Consider the following 25,597-nt stretch of genomic DNA (forward strand, 5'->3'; position numbering starts at 1 on the left):
GTGTAACTGTGTGATTTAAAACATCGACAGCTGAACCTGGAGTTTAGCGGCACTAAAATACCCAAATTCTGATCCCGTGATGCAAGACCCCATGTTGCAGTTTTGATTTCACACCTCCGATGATTGGGCTTTGATATACTCATTAAAGAACCACAGGAATATTTCAGGTAGAAATGTCTTCGCTATAGACTGCTGGTAACTGTGTTGTGTAATATTTATGTCTGTGTGTTGTACAGGGATTTTCAATCTTGCCCAAATATTTCATGAAGATCAAACTGTTTTCCAACAATACAAGACACAGACTTCCATCAACGTGCCGCTCTAAGCTTAATATGTCCCTGACCACTATTTATATATGTGTGTGTGTGTGTGTGTGTGTATACGTATATATATACACACACACATACAGAATAGAACTTACGTGTATAGATACTGTGAATTCAGTGTCTCTATACACAACCTCCACTTGCTACATCCCTCCTTTCTCCTCTTTCAACCCGTGTGCGTGATCAGCTCTCATTTGCTGTTTCAGTGTTTTCTATATAAAAGTATCCAGGAGGTTTTGGCTCCAACTTTAATTGTCTGCATTTAAAACAGGGAAAAAAGGGAGAAAAGAGAGCGAGAGCAGAGTGAGAGAGTCCAATATATTTCCCCTCTTGGAGCAGAAGATGAAAGGGTCGTAGCTGCTGGCGATAGCTTCTCTGGCCCACATTGGGAGGTATGATTTTAAAACTAACCTTTATGCAGATGATGCACTATTAACCTTATTAAAAAACCTCTCAGTCAGTCCCACAGTTTCTGTGGTTGTTGGTGCATTGGGATGTTTCTCTGGGGTTGTTAGTTGTTTTTATTTTTGCTTTTTTTTGTGAATTCTAATTAAAGACATTCCCCTGAACCACCTGACCTATTCTTCACATCTTTAACCCCCCCCCCCCCTTCTAACAGAACGGTATGACAGACTTTGGATCAAATGTTTCACACCTCCTAAAGACAGTTATGGAACAAGGTGAGTGATGGACAGCGCAACCTAAGTCATCACAATTAGCAGGGGTTGTAGAAATGAGTCCAAATTTCCTCTATCAGCTGTATGACTCACATCCAACATTTGTTTAAAGAAATCACTTAATTACTTCCATGCTCCTCATGGAGGGATAAGGAACCTCAAATGAGCAGCAACAGTTTGAGAAGACCAGGGGGAAATGCTGGATTATGTATCCTGGATATTTGTTCATATTTTGAATGGATGAAGGAAAATAGTTTATTTAAACACCTAAACTGTCTCTTTGTGTTCACGAGCTCAATTCGAATTCAAACCTGAGAACCTTTTTAATCCACTTTTTGCTGTGAGGTAGTTAAATCCAGAAATGTATAGCTCCTGCTGGGGCACCTTCACCATCTCACCTTGGATTGACTCGTTAATAGCTGGAGGCAGAACACCGATGGACAGTAGATGGCAGTGTTGAAGTATAAATCAACTGGGGACATTTAGACACTCAAAAGTAGGAGCTGTAAAGTTGTTTCCTGAAAAATATTCGTGTTTGAGCCTGAAAACACCAAAGATAAACGTAGTTATATCAACAATATCATGTGCATTTGGGAAGTTTTTGCTACAAAAACTAGGTTTGCCAGTAACGCATGTTCAACAAACATCAGACGCAATCCGTCAGTGGTAAAAGTAGCTTGCAACACTTATGTAAGGTAAAGTTCTCACACACTGATTTTTAAATCATATGGGGGGGGGGGGGAAGGAATGAACAGGAAAAGGAATAAGACGAGGCATTTATGTTCTCTCCTGGATCTTTCACTGCTCTGTTGTGTTCTCTGGCAACAATGGGTCATCAGAGAAGCAGCTACAGATGTGGAAGCGTTTAAAATTATAAAACCTGCTCTCCCAGATCGTTGGCTCTCTGTCACTGATCAGGCTTCCGTGTGTATGCAGTATTTCATACAAACATTCATCTACACGAGCTTTACACCAAGGATGCCTGTCACCCACCATAGTTCACAGCAGTTGGGAGTCGTAGGAGAATAAATTATGAAACCTCGAAAGTATCTATCCTTTCTCTTTGCTTGTATTTGAAGTGAACTGTTGCTTACCTGAAACATGCAACTCATTTAACATTTAACAATATAACAAAAAAAACAAGTTTCATGTTGGGTGGCACGGTGGTGCAGTGGTTAGCACTGTCGCCTCACAACAAGGAGGTTTCTGGTTCAAACACGGGATCCTTCTGTGTGGAGTCTGCATGTTCTCCCTGTCCCTGTGTGGGTTCTCTCTGGGTACTCCGGCTTCCTCCCACAGTCTAAAGACATGCATATATATATATATATATTTTTTTTTCCCCCCCAGATAATATAACAAGACTAGTTTCCATTATTTGTGATTTCATAAATCAATGCTTGTGTAAAAAAACAAAAACAAAAAACAAACAACTAATTAACACAGAAAAACCAAAAAACAGCCTTCAATTGTCAAACCCTGCCCATACAGCATCTCTACACAGGCAAGCTTAGATACTCAGCTTTTGAACTGTTAGAACTGGTAAGGAAGTGTATATCTTCTGTTCCTGTGATTATAGGTGAATCTAGGGGAGCTCAAAACTTTACAAACCTGTAATTTTAATCAGCGCCTAACCCTCCTACAGTCCTTGATGGCATTTGTTGTAAAGGAAATTTTAAAAGAGGGGGGAAAAAAAATAGTGTAGCACCTCGTCTCCACAGGTGTGGCGCCGTGGTGGTTTTTGACCCTCCTCGGCTACCATCCACTCACATCAACAACATTGAACTGTCAGGGGCAACTTCTGCCTTCTCTGCGCTACACTGATTTCAACTCTGATTTCAACTATCCAAATCCTACGTTTCTCTTTTGTTTCGCTGTCACTCTCTCTCTCACAAACATCCGTCTGAACCTACTGGAATGGGCCTCGTAGCAGACATTCAACCGAGCCCAGTTCGGCGCCTGGTAAGTTTTGGTTGACATTAGCCCCCTCTGCTGCAGTGTAGCATCAAGCTAGCCAACTTTGCTTAATTAGCTTCACCCTGACTTACCGTTCCAGCACCCTCATGCTTCAGTTAGAAGGAGATGAACATTGACTCGATGACATGTTGTCAGTGGAAACGATTCGTGTGATGTTATTAAAGATTAACTGAGTAACAGCGTGCTTGTCCATGTAGCAAATTTGACAACTTACCGCGTGTAATGTCACTCGTTTTTTCCCCGGTACGCTGTGTGTTGTGTTTCCTCATATGAAGGTGAGTAACATGAGTTTGAGGATTTGACATTGAACATGTAGTAACATGGTAGTTGTTGGGGGCAGCTGTAACTTGCTATGACGACATGGCCACAGCAGCATACATTAAAGAACCCGGGATGCCGCTCCCAGTGGAACCATTAGAAACTCGTGCATCCCAAAGGGTTGGGCTTCATGGCTCAGTCAGCGTGATAAGACCGTGAAAGGTCTTGAACTACAATACCTACTGAGGAAGCTGGTGAAGGCTTGGGTGAGAAATAATTATTATATGCTGAGTTTGTATTACAGTGCTAACAAGAGTATTTGTCTATTGTACGTTTAACAATGTGGGGAACCTTCAGCAGACCAGATGAGGAGCATCATAACAACAGAGGACATTCACTCTCTCCTAAGTTTGTGATATGTGCTTTAGAAACAGCCAGCAATGTGCTGCTCTTGACATTAACTTACAGTTTTGTCAGTTTATATCATCTTCACGTTGTTATTTAACAACCTGCTGTGTTATTTTGACAGGTCAGTCTCACTAAACAGGCACCTTAATCCACATGAGAAAAAGGTGTCAAAACAGAGGATTCTGTTGTTTCCTGCAAACGGGATTATTCTTGGGTTGGAACTGAAGATGAGACCCCGGAAATTGTCCTCAAGATCAAGATGCCTTCACTGTCCTCCTGTGGAATGGAGAGTTTGAAGTGATGGAGAACAGAGGGTAATCACAAACACGCCGATTTGATCTCCCCACCTAGAGTTTTCATTGGAAACAGGCTGAGTATGAAAGATGCCACCAAAATAGTTTTATTCGTCATGATACTAATTTGGACTAAGGTTGGGTGTGTTTGCAAAGGAACAAGCCAGCAACAATGTTGTTTCACTTTAGAGAGAAGAATGCGGTTTAAATCTCCTTGTCTTCTTCAGCCCGTGTTGCTCTGCTCACGTGTAGCTTTGTCCCCGCTTCTTAGGTGTGTCCTCATAAACTGTGTCTGTTTTTGTAGCCACCACGACAGAGATTTCACAGTTCATTTTTTTCCCTCTGTAAAACTGAAACATCAGAAAGTCTAGATTAAAAAAAAAAGAAAAGACCGGTGTGATTGGCCTTTCATGTCTGTCCTACAACTTTGTACCGTATTTTGTGTCCTCCACATTGCTGATACGCAGTATCTCTGTGTCCAGTTCAGTAATGGTTTGGCATTTCATAGCTTTCATTCTCCAGTCCTTTACGGAGGTTCTTTGCTCTTGAATCATGACTGCAGGTCTGGGCCTGTGCTGTGCCAACAGTTATTGGTTGATGCATGAATGAGCTGGAATTTAATCTGATTCCTGCATGCCTGGAAAAAAATACTATAAAACCACAGTTAGCCTTCACTTTGGATAAACGTGTTCAGACAAAAGGCCCATTTCAGTTGAGTGCTAGTGATACTTAACTGTACGCTTGTGTGTGTTACTGCAGACCTGCGGATGAGCAGGACCCTACTCCGAAGCGAGGACTGCTCCACATCTGGCAGGCAGGGGGCCCCAGTGAGCAGCTCAACCCTGAGAGAGCGCTGCTCTCCAGATGTGTCCTGCAGGTGGCCTTGGGAGAACATCATGGACTGGTGCTGACACAGGGTGAGGCGGTGTGGTTGCGTGTGGATGGGTCTCACGATAAATTTCGGTCTAAAACATATATTTCGTCACTAAGACACAATTTCACCATTATATAAGTTCTGAGTATGAGAGTTTTAACGTGATTCAAAAAAAACAAAAATCTGTAACCACGTGGTGTTATTTTTTACAAATTGTCCCATGTCCATCAGATTTTGTGTTCAGCTGTGGTTTGAATAACAGAGGCTGGTATAAAGCTTCATCTCTGGTCGTTTCATCACATCCACAGCAGTTACTCCTCCACAATTGTTAATATTTGATAAGTTACCGTTAGAAGTTTGAGATGTTTTTATCTCCTAATTATCCATTTTGTCGCCATGCTGCAGGTGGGCATGTGTTTTCATTTGGAGAGCTGCTGTGGAGGGATCTGAGCGTTCCTGTGTCCGCTCCGGTGTTGGAGGTCTCCCTGCAAGGGAAGACGGTGGTCCGTGTTGCCTCTGGGGGGTTCCACTGTGGTGCACTGACGGAGCAGGGCCATGTCTACATGTGGGGGGAGAACACAGCAGGACAGTGTGGGCTGGCAGAGAGGGGATCGACCACAAATATCACAGGTAAGTTTGTTAACAACTTTTCTTTGTATATTTGTTCCTTCATTCCTTTGAGCCTCGCCGCCTCCACGTCTTTCATCCTGAAGCGTTTCCTCGTTTCCCTTCAAATCTCACTTCCCTCTTTCAATCACTCCTCACTTCCTTCTTTCTGTCTGTCAATTAATTTAGAGAAATCTTTATTTCTGTCTTTCGGTGTTGTGTAATGGCCAGGTGGTGAAGAGGGCTAATTCTATTCTTTTAGACCATTCTCACCCTCTTCATCAGGAGTTTCAGTCCCTGGCCTCTGGTACCCGTTTCCGATTCCCCTCAGTTAAGTCCAACAGATACAAACATTCTTACATTCCCTCAGCCATTGCCCTCCTTATTGCAGGGTAAAGGAGGTGACTTACAGCCCCATAGGTGCACATAGTTATTTATTTATTTACTTATTTATTGCTGCTTTTTTTTTATTACAATGTGGATTATATTCTTTCATAAGATTTGATTCAGTTGTAAATTTTTAAATTAAAATTTTTATTTATGGAGACTGCAGAACAGTTCAGCTGTGGTTGTTATTTTGTTATTGCATTGTGACTAGTACGAGAGCCTGCCTCTGTGTGTGTGTGTGTGTGTGCGCGCGCGCGCGCGTGTGTGTGTGTGTTTCCACTGCAGCTTTGATGTTCTGCCTATCATGGATGTAGTGCTGTAGTACCTCTTCTAGTCTCTGTTACCATGCTGCAGCACCAGTTGCCCTCTCAGGGACTATTCAGTTCAACTTTAACTTTAACTTTATTTCTTGTAGACGGTCGTTGCTTTCTTTCATTTATCATCGATATGTGGATAAAACAAAGAACAAATCCTTCCCTCGAGGAGAATGTCCTCATACCTTCAGTATCTTGCCTCTGTTGGTGCCATTCAAACAGGATTTGTTCGTTTACAGAAGAAGAAAGGGATCCATGTGTTTACACTGGCATTACAGTTTGAATCCTAGGACTGCTTACTTCTAGTTTCACTGTAATTTTCAGTTTTATTCAACTTTTCCTGCCAGTTTTATTGGTATTGCTTGACATTGGATGACGGTCAAGATGAAGTGTTGCTTTTGTTCAGTGCTGTTTTGATTATCATGGTGCAGCTTAAAATCTCTATCGTCCGCCAGCATCATGGCAAAGCTGAATTGTACCAAAATGTTGATTGGGATGCACCGTATCACTGAGCCTTTACTGAGGTGTGTACACCCATGATGTGGCCCATAACAAAATCTCATCATAAGTCATGGAAAGCATCAGAAAGATGTTTCAGCAACTGCTGAGAAACTCAAAAAGTCATCTGACTCGTGATTTAAAACTCTCTGTTTGACTCATGGCCTTTTTTAGTGGCAGAACCGAGCCCCGTCACTGTGGTAGACAATGAGGTTGTTCCTCCAGTGGTGGTGCGGGTTTTGGGTCTGGCCTGTGGACGGGAGCACAGTCTAGCTTTGTCAGCCCAGAACGAGCTGTGGGCCTGGGGCAGTGGCTGCCAGCTGGGCTTGGTCACAAACACCTTCCCTGTATGGAGACCACAGAAGGTAGGAAAACCTGAGATTGAGTCGAATGTCAAAAAGCCAGAGAGTCTAACATAAACATTATTTTTGTTTATGGTATTATTTATTATCTCTGGCCCAGGTGGAGCACCTGGCAGGCAGACATGTGATTCAGGTAGTCTCTCTTCCTGATAACTTTATTGCTTCATTAAAGGAGAAAACAAATGTAAGCGTCAATTATTCTTGGCTCCTATTCTCTCCCACAGGTGGCTTGTGGGGCCTACCACAGCCTGGCTCTGGTTCGATGTTTACCTCAGCAGAGTTATAACACACAGAAACCCCCAGTGAAGAGGGAGCGGGGTCAGTCCCCTCACCCCTCACTGCCAGAGAGGGACGAGCCTGACGCACACTACTGTCCACTGGGGGTGGAGCTAACCGAAGCCATGACAGCCGAGGTAAGTACACCAGAAGATAGTGGTGAAATTTGGTTGTAAGATGGGAAATTACAGAATGTAAACACTGGAACACGTTTTAGTTTTCGTCTCTTTTTGTTATCTTGTACCTCTATTTTTTCAATGATATGCTTCTTCTCTGCAAGTACCTGTGCTCATTGTGGAGTTTGGTTGAAGCGTGTGATTCTGTGATTTGCATTCTCAGCCCTTTCTTGGAAGAAGAAGTTCCAGACAAAGGCTCCACCCCCGGAGAAGGTCAGCCAGCAGCAGTCTGTGCCCTGAAGATGCTGCAAATCTTAGGATTCTGTCTTTTTATTTCTCTTTGCAGTGTTGCATTTCATCTTTTTTTTCCTGTTTGTTTGTTTTTTTCTATGAATCTTAAGAGCCTCCGATCTGAAGCCTGACATGCACGCTGACCCACTGACACAGACTGACGGAAGCCCTACGTCCCACCCACTCACAGGATCGAGGGCCAATAAGAACTCAGCTTTCTTTGATGGGATGGAGCTCCAAAACCTCCTGCAGAAACTCTCTGATCACTCACTGGAGACACAACACTCCAGAGGGCCTGGAGACACGGACTCTCTGAGCAGTCACACTTCAGGTTTGTCACATTTCTTTTACCTTTTCACAGGATTGCATTTATGTCTTTGTTACCTTTTTTTATTATTAGTTAATCTCATTGTTTGTTATATACATTTGCCAGAATTAGGATTTTGTCTGTTATCTTTCTCCATCGACCACTCGTGGTTCCTCTTTTCCTTCTCTTTGTATTTTCCTCCAGATGACAGCTGTGTTTCCTCTACTCCTCCGACCGATCTCTTAACTTCCAGTTACAAAAATGACTCCCCCTTTAAGAGTCCAACTGACGAGTAAGTCAGCTTAGTTGACAGTTCACGTTTGTTCGTACTGTTAATTTTGAACACGTTATCTGTTTTCTGTGCATTCAAGAAAAAAGGGGAAAAAATGCGGTTGAATTATTGTGTGGATCAGTTGATTCGGGTTCCTCTTCATCTCCATTTTTAATTAGTGTGGGGAAAAAGGGAAATTAATTTGAAAGTAAAATGTTGTGTAATTGCAGTATGCAGAACTAACTTGTGCTGACAGTGTGCAGGTATGTGCTGCCTGATCCTTTATCTTCCCTCCTGCAGTAGCAATGCGGCGGCCAGGTGCCACTCCTCCTCCCCAGTGTGTTTGGAAGAGGTTCACGTATTTTTGGAGAAGGAGAAGGCTCTCCAGGGGCAGAAGAGCTCCAGTCTCACTGATATAAGCCAGAAGTGGAAAAAAGCAGTAAACAGGAGACGCTCTCTCCCTGGAACACCCACCCATGGTAGGTAGTACCCAGAAAATCCTTAAAAAGACACTGGAACCTCGTGTTTCATCTAGAGGTGTTGAAGCATTTATTCACCGATGGAAAAACCGTAACTGCCTTCATGCAGTACAGCTACATCCATAGCTGTACTTACTCTTGGTATTTCACTGTAAAGTGCGGTAGTTTATTAAAAAAAAGAAAGAAAAAGAAACAGTAGTAGCTGGTACATTCAGTTATGTTTTCACTTCCAGGGTCTCCGCGGCGACGGCACCATTGTGCCTGCAGGTCGTCTTCTGCAGGTCAATCTCAGGCTGCAGCTCCAGAGGGAGATGCAGGAGATGAGCTGCCGTCTCTGGAGACAGAGGTGTGGAGCTGGGGGAGAGGGTCTGAGGGGCAACTGGGCCATGGGGACCAACTGGCTAGGTCTGTACACACACACACACACACACACACACACACTTAAAGATATTTTTATTCTGCGTCTCCCTTGTATTAGAGTTTTTTGGTTCAGAAAACTTCATTCAAGCATATTTTGAAATTAATGTTTGGTGTGTGGTATGGTTAATTCAGTGTGAGTTCATGTGAAGTTCAGCGAATTAATTTCTCTGTAACATAAAATTAACAACCCCCAAAACCTTTGTAAACCTGCTATAATTGCATCATATAAAAATGGGTTTTTGCATAATTGCTTTGTGTGTCTCTCCAGACTGCAGCCTCTCTGCATTAAGTCTCTAACAGGCGAAGAAGTGATCAAAGTTGCTGCAGGATCACACCATTCGCTGGCTGTCACCGCTCAGTGCCAGGTTAAACTCTTACATAAACACACACACACACACACACGCACAAGCACATGCACAAAGCCCTCACTTCTCTCATGTGTTGCAGGTGTACTCGTGGGGCAGCAACATGTGTGGACAACTCGGCCATGTCAACATTCCTGTTACTGTCCCTCAACAGGCGAAGGTGCAGGAACGTCTTGTGTAGTGCCATTATTCCAACTCTGTTGTAATGGAGCAGTTTATGAGGTGTTTGCATCGCAGCATGTACAGATATTCATATTAAAGTGCACATCTCCACCAATGCCAATGTAAAAACAAACAACAATGGAAACAGTACTTCACTCTTCTGCCCCTGCTCCACTCTAGGTTCAGAGGATTTCTCAAGTTTTGTTTTCTGGGAAAATTATTCCTTCCAAATATTATGAAATAAGAACATGACCAAGAGTAAACAGTCATTGTGTTGTTAACCATTCCCAGTATTTCTTGTGACGTAAATCCAGTGCGCCTCTTTAATTTCTTGCGGTTTATTAGATGGATTTGTGGTCATCACTAACACGGCAAAAATCATCCTGTAACAGTTCTGATACTGTAGCATTCTGTCTTTTGTCCTGGACCGGCTTCTGTAGCTGTCTGATGGTCTTCGGGTCTGGGACGTGTCAGCCGGTCAGAGCCACTCTCTACTTTTGGCCGATGGAGACTGTGTTCAGCCTGTCCCGTTGTACTGTGGCCAGCAGCAAGAGTCAAACCTGCAGAGTGAGAGGTCAAACCAGAGTCAGAGGTCAAGCCAGAGGTCACCCAACAGGTCGGAGAGTTACACAGTCAGACCCACCCTGCTGCCTTTCTGCATGGAGGTATGTGGGCTTGCATACTGTAGCTGCAGTTTTCTTCCTTCAACAGCAAAGTCTGTGCTTAAGTACACCAAACCTGAAGGCTTCATGTTTTCAGCTGGAAGAAACAAAAGTTAGAGAGGGGGAAACAATCGCCCTTTCTTCCAAAAAGTTCTAAAAGGGTTTTTTGTGCCTTCATGCACTCACAGATAGTTGTGTCACAAAGATGTGCTTTCACCGCCGCATCACTTTTTGTGACTCCAGAATGTAGAAAGAGCTGGTGGACAGGCCCCGAACCAGAAGTGTTGGTTTGGCATTAACTGAAATTACCCAGCATACAGCTGGATAAAGAAGACGTGGATTATAGCAGAGGGTGCGCTTGAGACTCTCTAATTGGAAGTTTTTGGACAGTTTTGCTCTCCTTGATACAAAATTAGATTTTTTTTTAGTTGAAGCATTGCTTGAAATCATTTCCGTCTTCTTCTTTGTGTGTGTGTGTGTGTGTGTGTGTGTGTGTGTGTGTGTGTGTGTGTGTGTGTGTGTGTGTGTAGATGGGTTACATCAGCAGTGTGTGTAGCGGAGGTCAGAGGTGTGCGCTGCTGGCGGACCAAAACATCATGGGTTTCATCTCGGCCATCCACGAGCTGGCGGCCAGAGAGCGTCAGTTCTACTGCTGGACGAGCAGCGTCAGGAAGCTGCTTCTTACTCCACTGTGTAACAAAGGTGAGTGGGTGACGGGACTGGCGGGGCATCCACTCACGCAACGTTTGATTTACGAGGTGTGTGTTTGTGTTTACACCCCACAGAGAGTGTTACTCCATCGTTAGGGGAGCCGTGCACTCATCTCTTCTTCTCTCTCTGTGAGAGTTTTGTTCGCCTGAGCATCCTGATTGGTCGGCACTCCACCTCACTCAGTTACTTCCTGCACAGTGTTCAGGCCCAGGATCTCACTTCCCTTCACCTGCTGATGCACACGGCGTGCTTCCTGGACATCTATCACGAGTAAGATTTCTGTACTTGTTTTGGCACAAAATGATCAGTACGCCTGCAAGCGGCCACTGATCTCTACTACATATTCTCAAAGAGGCCAGCAACCGACATCCTCGTGTTTCTTTTCATCAAGAATGCACTTTTTCTGATCAATTTTCTCACTCCTGGAGGTGTTAATTACTTTATTATGTTTATTGTCATTTTAACTTTTTAGTTGTTCATTGTTGAGTTTCATGTTCTGTTTTTTTTTTTTTTTTTTTTTACCTGAGATGCCTGTTTGACTATTTAGCCCTGGGTTGTAGTGAGCTTGGTATCTTTCGGTGAACTTATCATCCCAGTTTGCCCTACTTCTTCAGTTACTGTTGTTTGGGCTTGTGCCGAGGTACATAGACTTTAGTAACAAGGGTTCAATACACAATCCAGGAAGTTGGCAACATTTTTTTCTAAACAAATATAAAGCACAATCCTGCCAAGTTTCTGTTGACGAGAGATAGTGATGCAGTGACTGGTTGCTTGAAACTTTTCAACTTGTCTAAAATCGTAAGAAAACAAAGAAAGATGTTTTCACACAGATAATATTTTCGATACATTGAACAAATTCTAATCTGTCTGTCTCTCTCCCTCTCTCTCTCTCTCTCTCCCTCTCTCTGTCTCTCACTCTCTCTCTGTCCTTCTCACTCACTCTCCCTCTCTCTTTCCCTCTCACTCTCTCTGTCTCTCTTTGCCTCTCTCTTTGTCCCTCTCTGTCTCTCTCTGTCTGTCTGTCTCTCTCTCTCCCTCTCCCTCTCTCTCTCTCTCTCTCACACTCTCTGTCTGTCTCTCCCTCTCTCTCTGTCCTTCTCACTGTCTCTCTCCCTCTCTCTGTCTCCCTCCCTCTCTCTCTCTGTCTCCCTCCCTCTCTCTCTCTGTCTCTCTCCCTCTCTCTGTCTCTCTCTCTGTCTCCCCCTCTCTCTCTCTGTCTCTCTCTGCCTCTCTTTGTCCCTCTCTCTCTCTCTCTCTCTCTCACTGTCTCTCTCTGCCTTTCTCTTTGTCCCTCTCTGTCTCTCTCTGTGTCTCTGTTTCTGTCTCTCTTTGTCCCTCTCTGTCTCTCTCTGTCTCTTTCTCTCTCTAGGTATTGCTCTGCAGTAGGTGACTTCCAGGTGATGGGTGGATTCCAGTCACTCCATAAACTCTCTCTGTAAGCGTTTTCTTAGTTTTACGTGCCCCCGTGCTTGCCTCATTTTTTTTATGAATGAACTATTGTGCTATTATGATTCTATGCAAACACACACAGTAGACTGGTTTCCTTCAACTCCACCAGTTACCCAAAGCTGTTTTTATCCTATTTTGTCCATTTTTTTGCTTAGAATTCACTTCACAATTAACAGGAATCACAACGAGCAACGCTGATGAATGTGGCAGATGTTTGTCTGGAGTCTAAAGTGTCTCTGTGTGCCTGTCCAGGGAGTGTTTGGGTTCTAAGCAGACTGTTCTGGCTCAGCTGAGCGTATCAGACCAGTCTGTCAGCGGGGATGTTGAGCTGGTTTCCTTGTTGTACTGGCCTCTGCAGCAGCTCCACCAGTACAGCCGAGTCCTGCTTAAGATGGCAGCCTGCTACGATGTGGTGAGGTTGAAAGACTCAGCTTCCTCTCTGTTGGATTTTTACCGTTTCCCTTTCACTTTTAATTTTTCTGTATTATCCATTATTGAGTAATTCTTGATTTATTGTCAGGGTTCACGTCGTTGTTGTATTGGCTGAAAAAAATCACTGAAGAACATCGGTTTTTCTCCTGTAAATAAATGTAATTGTGTGCATATGATGCTTCTTGAGTATGTTGGTGTTCAACATGTGTATTTGTGTTCACTTCCCCCAGTTAACAGCCGAGTATCAGTACCTCCATCAGGTCTGTAACCAGTATGAGGCTTTGTCTTCCTCTCTGATGAAGAGGAAGAAGGAGGCAGAAGCCACTTTCTTCTTCTGGAAGAACCACTCTGGAAAAACTACTGTGAGAGCAACTTGTTATTTATAGAGTGAATCCTAAAACCCAGAAGTAAGTCAGTACTACTGACTGTCCGGTTTTCTTGTCTCAAAGTCAGAGGGATTTTTTTAATGGGTTTTTGGCAAAATGCCTTAAGATTAAGATATTGGACCATTTCGCTTTGTCATAATAGATGTGTCAATAGATACCATACTTGGGAATTTCTGAGCGTTTGTGTCTGGAAACAAGAGTTAAGTGGATGAAGTGGCTAGAATAGTTGAATACAACAACAGCGTTTGTCCCAGATGTGAAGCATCATCACAACAAGAACAGGAATGCATCCACAGTGTGGTTTGTTCATAGCTTAACCGCTAAGCTACTAGCTTTTTACTTAGAACAATTGCACCTCCTCCTCAATTGGCTTTTGTTCAGTGGAGCTGGGTTAGCCTACAAAAGTACATCTGCTGGGCATGTGGTGATATTTTCTGCAGGTTTTTCAGTGAGAAAACCTTTTAGGAGGGTCACATTTTCAGGGTACGATAAAAGAAACATGTGTGTTTGATTGTGTGTTTGTCAGGAGGTCCTGCGTCTCCCACAGCGCCGTGTGGTATGTGAAAGCAGCAACAGATCTCTGACTCTGCAGAATGCAGGGCGGTTCTCCAACCACTGGTTCATACTGTTCAACGACGCGCTGGTTCACACACAGGTGCATTCATTCACACACACACACACACACACACACACATGCACGCACACAAACACACACAGGACATCAGTGCAGAGTTAGCCAAACAGTGGTCAGATTTTACCCAGAATGCCTGTGGAAGACAGTCGGTCAGTGGGGATGTCGTGATTGAGGAAATACCCCAGTGACCCAGTGACTGTCTGCACCACAGCAGTGACTGAACTGCTTTCACTTTGTACCAAACTGTTGGTCCTGGTGTCATCGAACTCTACAGGCTGAAGCTGAGGTTTAATTAGCCTGCCTGGCTTTAGTAGCTCTCCTGTGCTCAGTATCAGCTCATCCTTGATGTAATATGATTTTTTTTTAATATATATATATTCCGTCATACCTCATTATCCAAAAATGGTTGAATATCCAAACATCTGTAGAAACAATGTAACAGAATTGCAACCGCCAAGAGAAGCTGATCCATCCCAGACGACGTTGTTCTCTGTGTTTGTGTCCATCCTCTCGCTGTTCATGGTCATCTACAGGTTTTTGAAGACCAAGTTTATATTTGTGTCTTTCATTCACTCAGGGTGCCATCCCCTCTCAGAGCCTTGTAAGTATATCTGACAGCAGTCAGCCACGCTTTGAGCTGCAGCTGCATGGGTGGGCTGGCCTGTGTTCAGTGCTCACTCCTTTTTATAGGTTCTCATGGGAATACAGTAGAGATCAAATTAATGACTTTTAATACAGGACGTCATGTAAGGTTAAAAGGACCGATAACTGAAGTCAAGGGATGGTTGGTAAACAAAACAAAAACATATATATATTTCTGCCAATATATCAATATTGGAATTATCTTAATCCTCAATATCAGCACCAGCCACAGAAATCCCTCATCGTTATCAGTCGGGCCTTACGCCGTATTTATACCAGAAAGAGTTGAAAAGGATTATATTTGCAGTGATTCAGTTGTGTGCTTTATATTCATACTTAAAACAATGACACAGTATTTTGTGCTGTGGGAAACATCCGTCCAGTGACATTACAGACGTCCTAGTTAAAGGCTGGTTTTGTGCATGTTGACTTGGCAGCAGATCGGGGGCCTAACTGCAGCTTCAGCCGCTGTGTTTACAGCATTAGTGGTGACAGTAGAGGAGGTCGTCCAGTAGCTGCAGTAGCTCCATGCCTGTAAAGATGCTGGTATGAGGATGTAACCCACCGCTGCTTTCTGGCTGGCAAAACACGTCAGCGACTCAGAAAGCTTCCTTGCTTGTGGTGGACAACTGTTCCCTGGTCTGGTGCATCGCTCCGTCTCTGCTCTCAGGAGGAGGTCTCATAGTTTGCCTCTAGTTTGGGTGTTGGGTGGTGTGTCCCTTCGCAGCAGATGCGGTGAATCCTGTCCTGTTTCCCTTTGTCCCTCGTACAACTCCTCCCACTACTCACTGGTGCATCCATGAACAGCTCTAACATTTCAACCCTAAATCTCGACAGCAAACAATGAAGTGAATTCACTCTGTACAAGAACCACATGATGAAGTAGCAAAAAAAAAGTTCTGATGAAAAATAAAGTGTAGTCACTTGCAGTGACGTATAATAGTTTCATTTTCATTTGTTACTGAGGTTTCCTGAAAGTGACGACCTCTTGGGACATCGTAGATACATATGAAAGGTTGCGCTGTTGGAAATGATCATTGTTTTATTTGATTTATTCATTTTGAGTCTGCTCTTTTTCCACCTTAATATGTTCCACTGACAAAACAGAAGGTATACAAAACATTAAAGCGTGTGGGTGAAAACTGCGGAGAAAATAATGTGTGCTAGAAATGGGAAGTGATACCCAGTCTCATTCAACGTTTCTTCGGTTCTCAGGGGTGTGGATATCTCTAAATATTCCAAGATTTCATCTGGTGGTCGGTTAGCTAATTTAAGATTTTCCTGTCCTACATTTGCAAAAAAACAAAACAAAAACGGAGAATTTGTTAACCACTGCTCTGTCTCTCTGCAGTTTGCCACGCATCACATCTATCCTCTGACCTGCCTGTGGGTGAAACCAGTCAGTGAAAACAGCAGCGGCCTGTGAGTTCGTTCAGAATCAAAACACAGTCAATAGCACAGTTCCTTCATTAGAGGGCGCACGTCCTCCGAGATGAACCGAACAAATGAGTGTGGACCAGCCCTGCTCTGGGGTTCGAATATCACTTCCTGCTGCATCCAGTAGATGGCACTAGAGAACACATTCTTATTATACATTATGATGCCGTGCATCGCTGAAAAGAACGCAGTGTAATTTTCATGTAATTCATACGTTTGTTACATCATGTGGTGAAATATCGCCTCGATAACGCTGTTCAACAAAATCTCCCAGTCCTCAACACAAAAACACAGAGGGGTGTTTTCAAAAGAACCCAGAACTTTTCATTGGCTTTCTTAAACTGACAGTTTTTATTGTCTCAGTATTTGGATCCAGGATCCAGCAGCTGGTGCTTTGGTGAATAATCTGCTTCAGTTGAGTTGTTAGTCGTTTCCTGCCTGGCTGGCTCTCGCGTCTGCTCTGGAAAGAGACACAAAATCCCCGAATCTCAGGACTGAGGTCTTCATCAAACCTGACAGTCTGTTTTCATCATCCACAGCTCAAGTTAATGAATATCACTGTGCTGTGTGTCCTCAGCTATGCTATCAAAATTACATGTCCAGAGGAGAGTTTCACCCTCGTCGCCTCAACACCACAAGAGAAGGTACAATTGTGAACTCTGGAAATTCATGTCAGGTTTTATGTGCCTAAAGAGCTAAAGGAGAATATTAAGATAGCAACACATTTATGAAAATAATAATCGGTAACTTAAAAATGTTCATTTGTGAATGACTCACTAAACATTTTGTGTATTTATGGTTCAAAACTATAACCAAAAAAATTGCAGGCACATGAAATCAATTGTAGTTTCACCAGAATTGACCTCTTCTTTGATAACCTTTTAGCTGTCAGAGGTAAAAGGAAATTTGTTGCTTGGGGAGAAACAGTGTGAGATGTGGGCTTCAGTAACAGCTGACCACACCCCCCTCACACACACACACACACACACATACACTCCTCAAAAATCTTTTTTACAGTATCTGTTGTTATTGTCATGAATATTTCAGAGCCTCTGCTTTCATTCTCCCTTCAGAACAAGTGGCTGCGTTCTCTTAACCAGGAGGTGGATCGAGCGCTGGGTGTTGGCGGTCAGGGGTCGTCAGGGGTCGCAGCGATGTCTCGAACAGCCTCTTACACATTCACAGGCGAGGGAAGGTTCAAAGATGCCCACTACTCGGGAGGCTGGCTGGCAGGACGAGTACACGGCAGGTCAGTGGCGCATCCATCTCTGCAGTTTGACTCAAACTAGCTAAGCAAGTGTAAAAAAGCAGTTGATGTGTCCGGATCCTCACCATCACAGAGGAACCATGAAGTGGCCGGATGGACGCAGCTACAGCGGGAGCTTTAAGAACGGACTTGAAGACGGGTAAGTATGAAAGTCTGGTGCTTGCATGTGAAACGCTTATTTAACCACTTTTTACGTAACTGTTGTTTGTCCCTCCAGCTATGGAGAGTGTACAATACCCAACAAGCTGCTGGACACACCAGATAGTTACCAGGGACACTGGCGGGAGGGCAAGATCCACGGCTTTGGAAAGTACAAGTCAGTACTGTGTTTCTGTTGACCCTTAGGCCAAGTAGGGAGGAGGCTGCTCGTGGTTTATGTGGACTTGTATGATGGTAATCGAAGCATACGTGAATCCCTCTCCGTGTTTGGTGTCAGGCAGCAGTACGGGACAGGTTCATTTGCAGTCAAACCGTCCTTAAGCAGTCCTCGGTCTGGGATTCAGTCCTACTTTTGGATTCGTCACGATTCTACCATCAGATAAGGCCGCAACCTCACAGTTATTTTATCACTGATGGACTCTTTGAATTATTAATGCATATTTGACTGTAATACTCATCCTGAAGGAGGGTCCCTCCCTCCTCCAAGACTTCCTGAAGTTTCCTCCCTTTTTCCTGTAAAGAGGGTTTTATTAGGGCGTGTTTCCTCTGGCTCACTTCAGCTCGGGTCAGGTTGGGGTCAGGTTGGGGTCAGGTCGGTACTGCTCATTACGGGTGCGTTTCCTCTAGCACTGGGTACCACATCAGCGTGGGTGGACTCACCAGCTGAGAGTTCCCCGGCGTAATTTGTGTGCGACACAACAACAACAATGGACAACATGGAGGCAGCGTGATGCCTGTTGCTCTGGCCGTGGTTTTTGCTTAAACTAAAAGTAAGGGACAACAGACAGGCAAGGCTTCAGGCGGAGAAACAGAACACCCAAGAAAAGCATAAAAGACTTTACCAAGCGATCAACCGATATTCTGCTGAGGCTTAGATGATAGGAAGTAGACAACATAAGCAGGTAAACTACCCAATCAGCGCCCCGCTATGTGTTTACGCCACATTTTAGTTCCCGGTCGGCTGGCATGGAACCTCAGCGGAGCAGGGACCAAAATGATAATGGTTAGTACCGTGTTGGGGCCAGTTGAAACAGGGCCAAACTGACCCGAGGTGAGCCAGTAGAAAGGCGCCCTTAGATAGTTCATCTTCTCTCAAAAACAGATGTCGTACCTTGTGCAGATTGTAAAACCCCTGAATGCAAACTTAGATTTCAGGCTTTATAAATAAATCTTGATTTGATAAAGTAGCAACAAAAAAATGTATACATTTTTTCCAATGAAGAACAACATGTTAAGCATTTTATTAGATAATCAACTGAACTGAACTGTAGAATTCAAATGACTGTTTTATTTGAAAAATTGATTATTTTCAATGTTTATGACTTATGATTCTCTCTCTCTCTCCCTCTCTCTCTCTCTCTCTCTCTCTCTCCAAAGACCAAATGTTGGCCCAAATTGTTCTTTTTAAAGCAGTTGTACAGAAGTTGGTACTCGTAGCTTTATTTCATGCTTTTCAGCTGACAGGCAGCGGGAGGCCTCTCGTGGGTCTGAGATATCTTCTTATTTGCCTGCCAATCATTGCATCTGTCAGATAGAACGAGTTGTAAACCTGACTAGACTTGTGACTAACGCCATTTCTGCAGGTGTGCCAGCGGAGAGGTGTATGAGGGCTGCTTCTCTGACGGCCAGCGGCACGGTTACGGCATGTTGAGCTCCGGTAGACTGGCCAGGACCTCTTCCAGCATTTTCGTAGGCCAGTGGGTCCATGACAAGAAGACGGGATATGGAGTCTACGATGACATCACCAGGTCTGAGAGCCTGATCCTGCTGGTATTGTCTTGTATGGCCTCTGTCGGTCGTTATATTTAGATGTTATTCGTCACCGCTCTGCTGCTGTCACGTGTTTGATGCCAGGGGTGAGAAGTACATGGGGCTGTGGCTGGACGACCAGAGGCACGGCAACGCCGTGGTTATCACCCAGCACGGTGTCTACTACGAAGGCAACTTCAGGGAAAACAAGATGAGTGTGAGTGACAAGTGAATCATTCGCTCACGATGACAGCTTCAGACACCAAGGGAATGTGGTGAAACGCTGTGTTACTCAGTAGAACAAGACTTAATATATTAGTGTTCTAACAATTCCTTCTTTTTTAAGATGTAAACTTTGATGTGTGTGCATGAAAATACAGGCACTGTGATATGCAGTGCCATTTACCTACAGAAGGTGGAGCCAGCGAGCCTTCATTTTCTCATTTCCGCTGTAAAAGTCTGGAGATTCATCTGCTGAGAGGAAAGTTCATGACAGCTTTAATTGTGAAATTTGCTTTTGGCATTTAGATGCAACTGAAGCGATGCACCTGCACCAACACAGGTTTTTTTTTTGTTTTTTTTTTTTAAAAGAAGTCATATTTGATTATATTGAACCTGACATCCTGAATAAAAGTTCAACTAGTAAAAGTAAACAAAGAGCTGGGCTACATGTAGAAGTTACATTCGATGCTCTTCTGATTTTGGTTTGAGTGACTGGATCGCAGCAGGATTTTTTTTTTTTAAAAAGACCATTATTGGCTATTTTTAAGAAAACTTGTTGGAGGGGTGTAGTAACACACACACAAACACGCACAATTTTACAGCCTGATAGAGGTCTGATACAGGGTCTATTTTCCGGCAGGGTTCAGGTCTGCTGGTGTCGGAGGACGACACGGCTCTCCATGGGGAGTTTTCTGAAGACTGGACTGTCAACGGAAAGGTAGAAGACTTGAGTCTCTTCTGTCTTCTGTCCACTGCTAACAGTGTCAGACAGCTCTCATCACATCTGCTCGCGACTCTTAGTCGCTGCTGATTGTTACCGCTGTAGAAAACTTCACCGGCTTTTTACTGTTAGAACTGTATGATGCTGACAACAGGAACCCTCCTGCAAGACAAAGAACATGACTTCCTCCTCTTCCTCTCAGGGTGTGTTGTCCCTGGCAAACGGGGACTCGCTAGAGGGTGTGTTCAGTGGAGAGTGGACTGCAGGACTGAAGGTGGTTGGAACTTACAACAAACTGGCCGCCGATGAACCTGAAGACAAAGACAGAAACAACCTGCTGTCAGTATTTCCTGGAGCTGGTTTTTAACTCAGAACCTTTGACGCAAGTAACTGAATGTTTTGAAGTGTGTGTGGACACTTGGGCTCCATCTTGTCAGTCAATGAAATGTAAAGACAGTGTGAAAAATGCTCATAAAACCAGCAGCCCAATGTGACCTGTTCAAATGGCCTTCTTTTGGTTATCCAGCTGCCCACAACCTCAAAGACTCCTCATCTTCTGACATAAATGGTTAAAAAAACAGACGGACAGAACAGATCATTGATCATTAATTCATTTGGAGTTGAGTTTTCTTTTGGTCAACTGAAATGAAGCTATTTTCATGACTGATTTGTACTTAAAGTTGAATTCTGTTGAATTTGTCTTCTCAAAACTTCATGTAAAGCTAATTATCTTTGCTTGTCTTTGGTAATATGTGTTTGCGTGCATGCGTGTGTGTGTGTGTGTGTTCAGTCGGTTGGGTCAGTACGTGGTGCCTGCAGCTCAGAGGTGGAGCTGTGTGTTTGACGAGTGTTGGAGTCGACTCGGTTGTGACGTTGCTGGGAGAGGAGAGAGGACGACAGCCTGGGAAAACATCGCTGTCAGTATAACATGTGCTCGCCGACACAGGTATACACACACGCGCACACACACACACACACACACAGAGGCAGGTAGAATTTCACTGTAGATTTCCGAAGTGTAAATACATATAGATATATATTTAGGTGAATATTGTGTTTGTAGCCCTGATCTCAGCAGATCTCAGAGGAAAGTGCTGGATTGTCTGGAGTTCATTCCTCAACATGGAGAACCTGTCACCACCGTCAACTATGACAGCATACGAAGATACCTCACTAAGGTAGCCGTGTGTGTGCGTGTGCGTGTGTGAGCTTTTTAAGTTGACCTAGAGTTCAAAGGTTTTTTGGGGGTTTTTTTACAGTTGATTTTAGAATGTAAGTTGCTGGACAGAAACATCTGGACGCCCTTGTACAGTGACTACAGAATGTCCCTGATCACATTTCGTGTTTGCGTTTGTGCATGTAAGGCATGTGAGACCCCCCTCCACCCTCTGGGCTGGCTGGTGGAGACATTGGTGACAGTCTACAGGATGACCTACGTGGGGTCCAACCGCAGGCTGCTCAGGGAGGCTGTCCAGGAGGTCCAGGCCTACCTCAGACACTTCTACTCCATCGTCAGGTACCTTCAAGCTCTGAGACCTCACCATCCAGTCCTTGAAGGCTCCACAGAGCAGAGTTTTAAAATGAAGAACACCATAATGGTGCACACGGGAGTACAGGGATTCAAAATTTGATTTCAAGAAAGACATAAAAATAAAACTTGTGATGGTGATGGTTCTGTTTAGTCACAGGATGAAAGACTGATAGAAAAACACTGGTGCTCATTGTCCTTCAGAAGCTGAAAATAGCAAAACCATTAAATTCCTGCAACACAGGATGGTTGGTGAAATAAACACGTCTGAGATGTTCATAATTTGGCCTGCAGGTTTCTGTTTCCTGGGCTACCTGAAGATGGCGGCATCATCGCAGACACCAGCATGGCTAAAGGCAGAAAGGACTCGACCACATCAGGGTGAGTGACAGCCTCCCGTCGGCGAGCGTAATCGCTGGTCGTGACAGACCTGCAGTCGACCTCGTGAGTGCTGACGTGTCTCTCCTCCTCAGCTGTGTGGTGGTGGTGAGCTGCTCCTCTCTGCTCCTCCCACTGCTCCTTCCTCGCCTCTACCCTCCTCTCTTCACACTCTACTGCCAGCACAAGGAGCTGGACGAGGCCCGCTACTGGGAACGCATCCTCCGACTCAACAAACAGCCGGATCAGTCTCTGCTCAGCTTCCTGGAAGTGCATGAGTGAGTGCGCGCGCTCACTCTCTCTCTCTCTCTCTCTCTCTCTCTCTCTCTCACTCACACACACACACACACACACACACACACACACACATGTACAAGTTTACAGTAAACCTGCAGATATACATTAGTATGGAACCCTGGAGTGGCCAGAGAAAGAATTATACGTATTATCTGTAGCCACATGATGTACGTTTTTTTTTCACAATTCCATTAATTTGTGGCCTCAATATATTGTATATTTGCGCGTGTGTGTGTGTGTGTGTGTGTGTGTGTGTATATATATATATATATATATATATATATATATATATATATATATATACACATATATACACACACACACACACACACACATATTTTTTCCCCATGTATTGCACATGTAGGTATCAGTAGTTTGTATTTGTGTCCATTTGATGTCATCTATTTCTCAGTTGTCAGTCAGATTTGTCGTGTCTTGTAGGAAGTTCTGGCCCGTGTGGAAGTCGATTCTGGGAGAGAAAAGAGAGGTCAGATGAGTCGTGTTTTTCTCTTCATGCGCCGTTTCATGTTTCTCACAGATAAACGTGTGTTGCAATGGACTGTAACTGTTCTTCTGTCACAGATCGTGTCAAGCAGTAAAGACGCCTGCTTCGTTTCTGCTGTGGAGACGCTCCAGCAAATCAGGTGACTAGAGATGTTACATCGTTACTTTAGCTCGGCTCCAGTAGCAGCAGTTCGCTTCCGTTTAGGCACCGTCTTTGAGGCGGTTTGCTGGATCTCCTGAGCTGATGTGACATGACGTAGCAGATTTACCTGGACGTGCTTTCATCATCATGTGTGCGTTTACATCCCATTCACGTACAGCACCACCTTCACGCCGTCAGACAAACTCCTGGTCATCCAGAAGACCTTCGAGGAGTTGACCCAGGAAATCAAACCCACACTGGATGGTAACTTCCTGTGGTGCATGGACGATCTGCTGCCCCTCTTCCTCTACGTGGTGCTCAGGGCAAGGTATGTCTCTACACACACACACACACACACACTCACTCACCCTTAGTTGTTGAGTTGGTAGGATGCTGAACAGTTTTCCGTTGACCAGGATCAGGAACCTGGGAGCTGAGGTGAGTCTGATAGAAGATCTGATGGATCCCAACGTTCAGCACGGAGAGCTGGGACTGATGTTCACCACACTGAAGGTAGGGGACACACACACGCGCGCGCACACACACACAAAATCGTGTTCATTTTTAAATCTCGGCCGGTATTCGTCTCATCAGGAATACGATAAGCGGCGTCTATTAATGCTGATTATTAATATCACAACACTGCAGTAACATCAGGTGATGATTAGAGGACTGAATAAAACATTGAAACATTCATGAGGAGAAGTTTGTTTCACTTCTCAGATCCGTCAGTTGTAACATGAAGAGATCGATCACAGATGAATCCAAAACTTTACGGTTCATTGCGACTGTTGCTCAGCTCCTCACAGCAAAGCTCCAGTACCAACCGAAGTTCACTCAGTAGTTTTCAGAAAGTGTTCTTGTCGTTCATCGTGTCACGTGGTAGAAAACATAAACAAATGTATCTGTTTTAAAAAGTTCCACTTCCAAGCAGCAATTCATGTGTTCATCTCTCTCTGCTAGCTTCTGCAGGTCTTGTTCCCTCGCTCCGTCTCTCCTCTGCTCATAAATGAATGAACCAGTGAGCGAGTCTCATTCCTTGTGTCCGTCTGCGTGTCTCTGCTGCAGGCCTGCTACATCCAGATCCAGCAGGAGTCAACCACGTAGCGGCGGACGGCTGGACGCCACAGCTGGACGGCAGCACGGTCAGAAGCCGCCAGAATGAAACCAGCGAGACAGCCGATCGTCTCCTGGTGACCTCGGTTGAGGCGGCGCTCCAGATGATGAGAGCTCAACTGGTTCCATCAAACAGGAAACATCTCACAAACCCGCTATGCTTCATGGCTTTGGAGTTTTACAGTCGGGGGAAAAAAAATCTTGTTCAGTTCCGTTCAGGGTCTTCAAACTACTCATCAAAACCAACTGTGTTGATATTATTCATTCCTGGGATTTCAGTCATCAGTTGTACTGTAGTAGTACCTGAACACAGTTTTCACTGACAGTATTTTTCATCTTTTCTCAAGTTATTTATTTAGTCCCCGTTTCTTTCCAGCACTCCAGACAAAGAGAAGTAATGCAAATCGTGATGTCACAGATTTTAAACTGAGTATAAATGAATAATTGCTAAATCTTTTTTTTTTCTTTTTTTTTTTTTAAGCAGCCCTGTAGCATGTGGAAAGAATCTTGTAACCTCAGTTCACGTACCGTGGGAAATACTACAAATGTACATCGGAGGTATGTTGAAACTACGCGCAGTGGTGGACTGGATGGGAAAACTACTGGTCATGACTAACAGGAAGAGGTTTTTTTTGAGCAAACGTGTTTTAGAATTTTGAATAACGAGAGTCTGATTTAGTTTTTTGTGGTTGTAGTTTGTTGAGTTTGTTGGGGGGGGGGGGGGTTTCCCTCTTTTAACTCGTTCCAAAGAGGTTCCACTTCTCAGGCAACTCATCAGAGTTGTAGTGTTCCGAGTGTGTGAGAACGTAACAGCAAACACTGGCATGAATTTCTGCTGGCGTGCAGCACCTCTAGTGGAAGCCGTGTGTAGTTGCTCCAGCGGTCTAACGTGGTGGGAAGTAGTAAAAACTACAACTTACAAGGGAAAATCCTAGAAGGACCCCAGAAATAATATCACACGTGTTTTTTTTAATGCTCTGATGGCTCCGGGATCAATAAGAGCAGTTTGATTGGCTCTTTTTTTCTTAATTTTGTTTCGTTTGTTTTTTGGCGCTTTAAAATGCAAAGGTAACAGTTTTGCATTCACGTGTGTTGTGGACTTCTATCGGACGCTCCTGCCAAATCACTCACTCAGCCAAAACGATCCAAAAAAACAACAGAAGAGCAGCATGTTAACTTTAGGTAAAAAGGGAAAAAGTGTGTGTGTGTGTGGGGGCGGGGGGGGGGGGGGGCAACTATTCCATATTTGTCTGGACAGAGGTGCGTCTCTCCAGAGGGAAATGACGCCCCACTGAGTGAGGGAACCCTGATTGGCGGGCGGCAGCAATGATCTCAGCATTGATGAGGATAGGAACACCTGTCCACGGTCCACCTGTCCTCCTGGAATGTTGCGTTCAGGTCACTGTACAAGGGTGAAGTCTTTGGCTTCTCCTCTCCCTCCGGCGGTCACCCGTTCATCTCGGGGCGCTCGGTGGAAGGTTAGCGTTGCCTGAATCG

General features: G+C 44.3%; 1 protein-coding gene across 4 annotated transcripts; it reads left to right on the plus strand.

The window, feature by feature from the left end:
- The first annotated feature begins 698 nt into the window (after window positions 1-698).
- Window positions 699-25,310, plus strand: LOC147251871 (alsin-like). 4 transcript variants are annotated; one of them, XM_086219814.1, is made up of 42 exons: window positions 699-718; window positions 946-1,006; window positions 3,765-3,957; window positions 4,696-4,853; window positions 5,216-5,440; window positions 6,790-6,980; window positions 7,078-7,110; window positions 7,202-7,390; window positions 7,593-7,642; window positions 7,771-7,991; window positions 8,172-8,259; window positions 8,539-8,717; window positions 8,951-9,122; window positions 9,406-9,502; window positions 9,585-9,662; window positions 10,105-10,329; window positions 10,857-11,028; window positions 11,112-11,307; window positions 12,407-12,472; window positions 12,739-12,898; window positions 13,149-13,280; window positions 13,831-13,959; window positions 14,516-14,539; window positions 15,932-16,002; window positions 16,595-16,661; window positions 17,091-17,266; window positions 17,358-17,423; window positions 17,502-17,600; window positions 19,027-19,191; window positions 19,298-19,409; window positions 20,055-20,132; window positions 20,338-20,474; window positions 20,926-21,081; window positions 21,199-21,313; window positions 21,500-21,651; window positions 21,958-22,044; window positions 22,137-22,319; window positions 22,780-22,825; window positions 22,921-22,982; window positions 23,163-23,312; window positions 23,401-23,497; window positions 24,053-25,310. In XM_086219814.1, the coding sequence occupies exons 3-42, from the start codon at window positions 3,944-3,946 to the stop codon at window positions 24,089-24,091; spliced, it is 4,857 nt and encodes a 1,618-aa protein (XP_086075940.1). In that variant the 5' UTR covers window positions 699-718; window positions 946-1,006; window positions 3,765-3,943; the 3' UTR covers window positions 24,092-25,310. The 4 variants fall into 4 exon arrangements, with proteins under 4 accessions (XP_086075940.1, XP_086075939.1, XP_086075941.1 ...); XM_086219813.1 differs by lacking the exons at window positions 699-718; window positions 946-1,006 and adding an exon at window positions 2,781-2,962; XM_086219815.1 differs by lacking the exons at window positions 699-718; window positions 946-1,006 and adding an exon at window positions 2,781-2,962 and having other exon boundaries at window positions 8,542-8,717.
- The last annotated feature ends 287 nt before the right edge of the window (window positions 25,311-25,597 follow it).

Source organism: Aulostomus chinensis, chromosome 12 (assembly GCF_037954235.1).
Source record: "Aulostomus chinensis isolate RoL2024-O1b breed Wild chromosome 12, RoL_Achi_v1.0, whole genome shotgun sequence".
Taxonomy (NCBI): Eukaryota; Metazoa; Chordata; class Actinopteri; order Syngnathiformes; family Aulostomidae; genus Aulostomus; species Aulostomus chinensis.

Excerpts from the sequence above, each read along its gene's own strand:
- LOC147251871 (XM_086219814.1), top strand. Across the intron at positions 9,663-10,104 it reads CTGTCCCTCAACAGGCGAAG|CTGTCTGATGGTCTTCGGGT; the intron begins GTGCAGGAACGT and ends CGGCTTCTGTAG. Across the intron at positions 22,045-22,136 it reads AAGGACTCGACCACATCAGG|CTGTGTGGTGGTGGTGAGCT; the intron begins GTGAGTGACAGC and ends TCTCCTCCTCAG.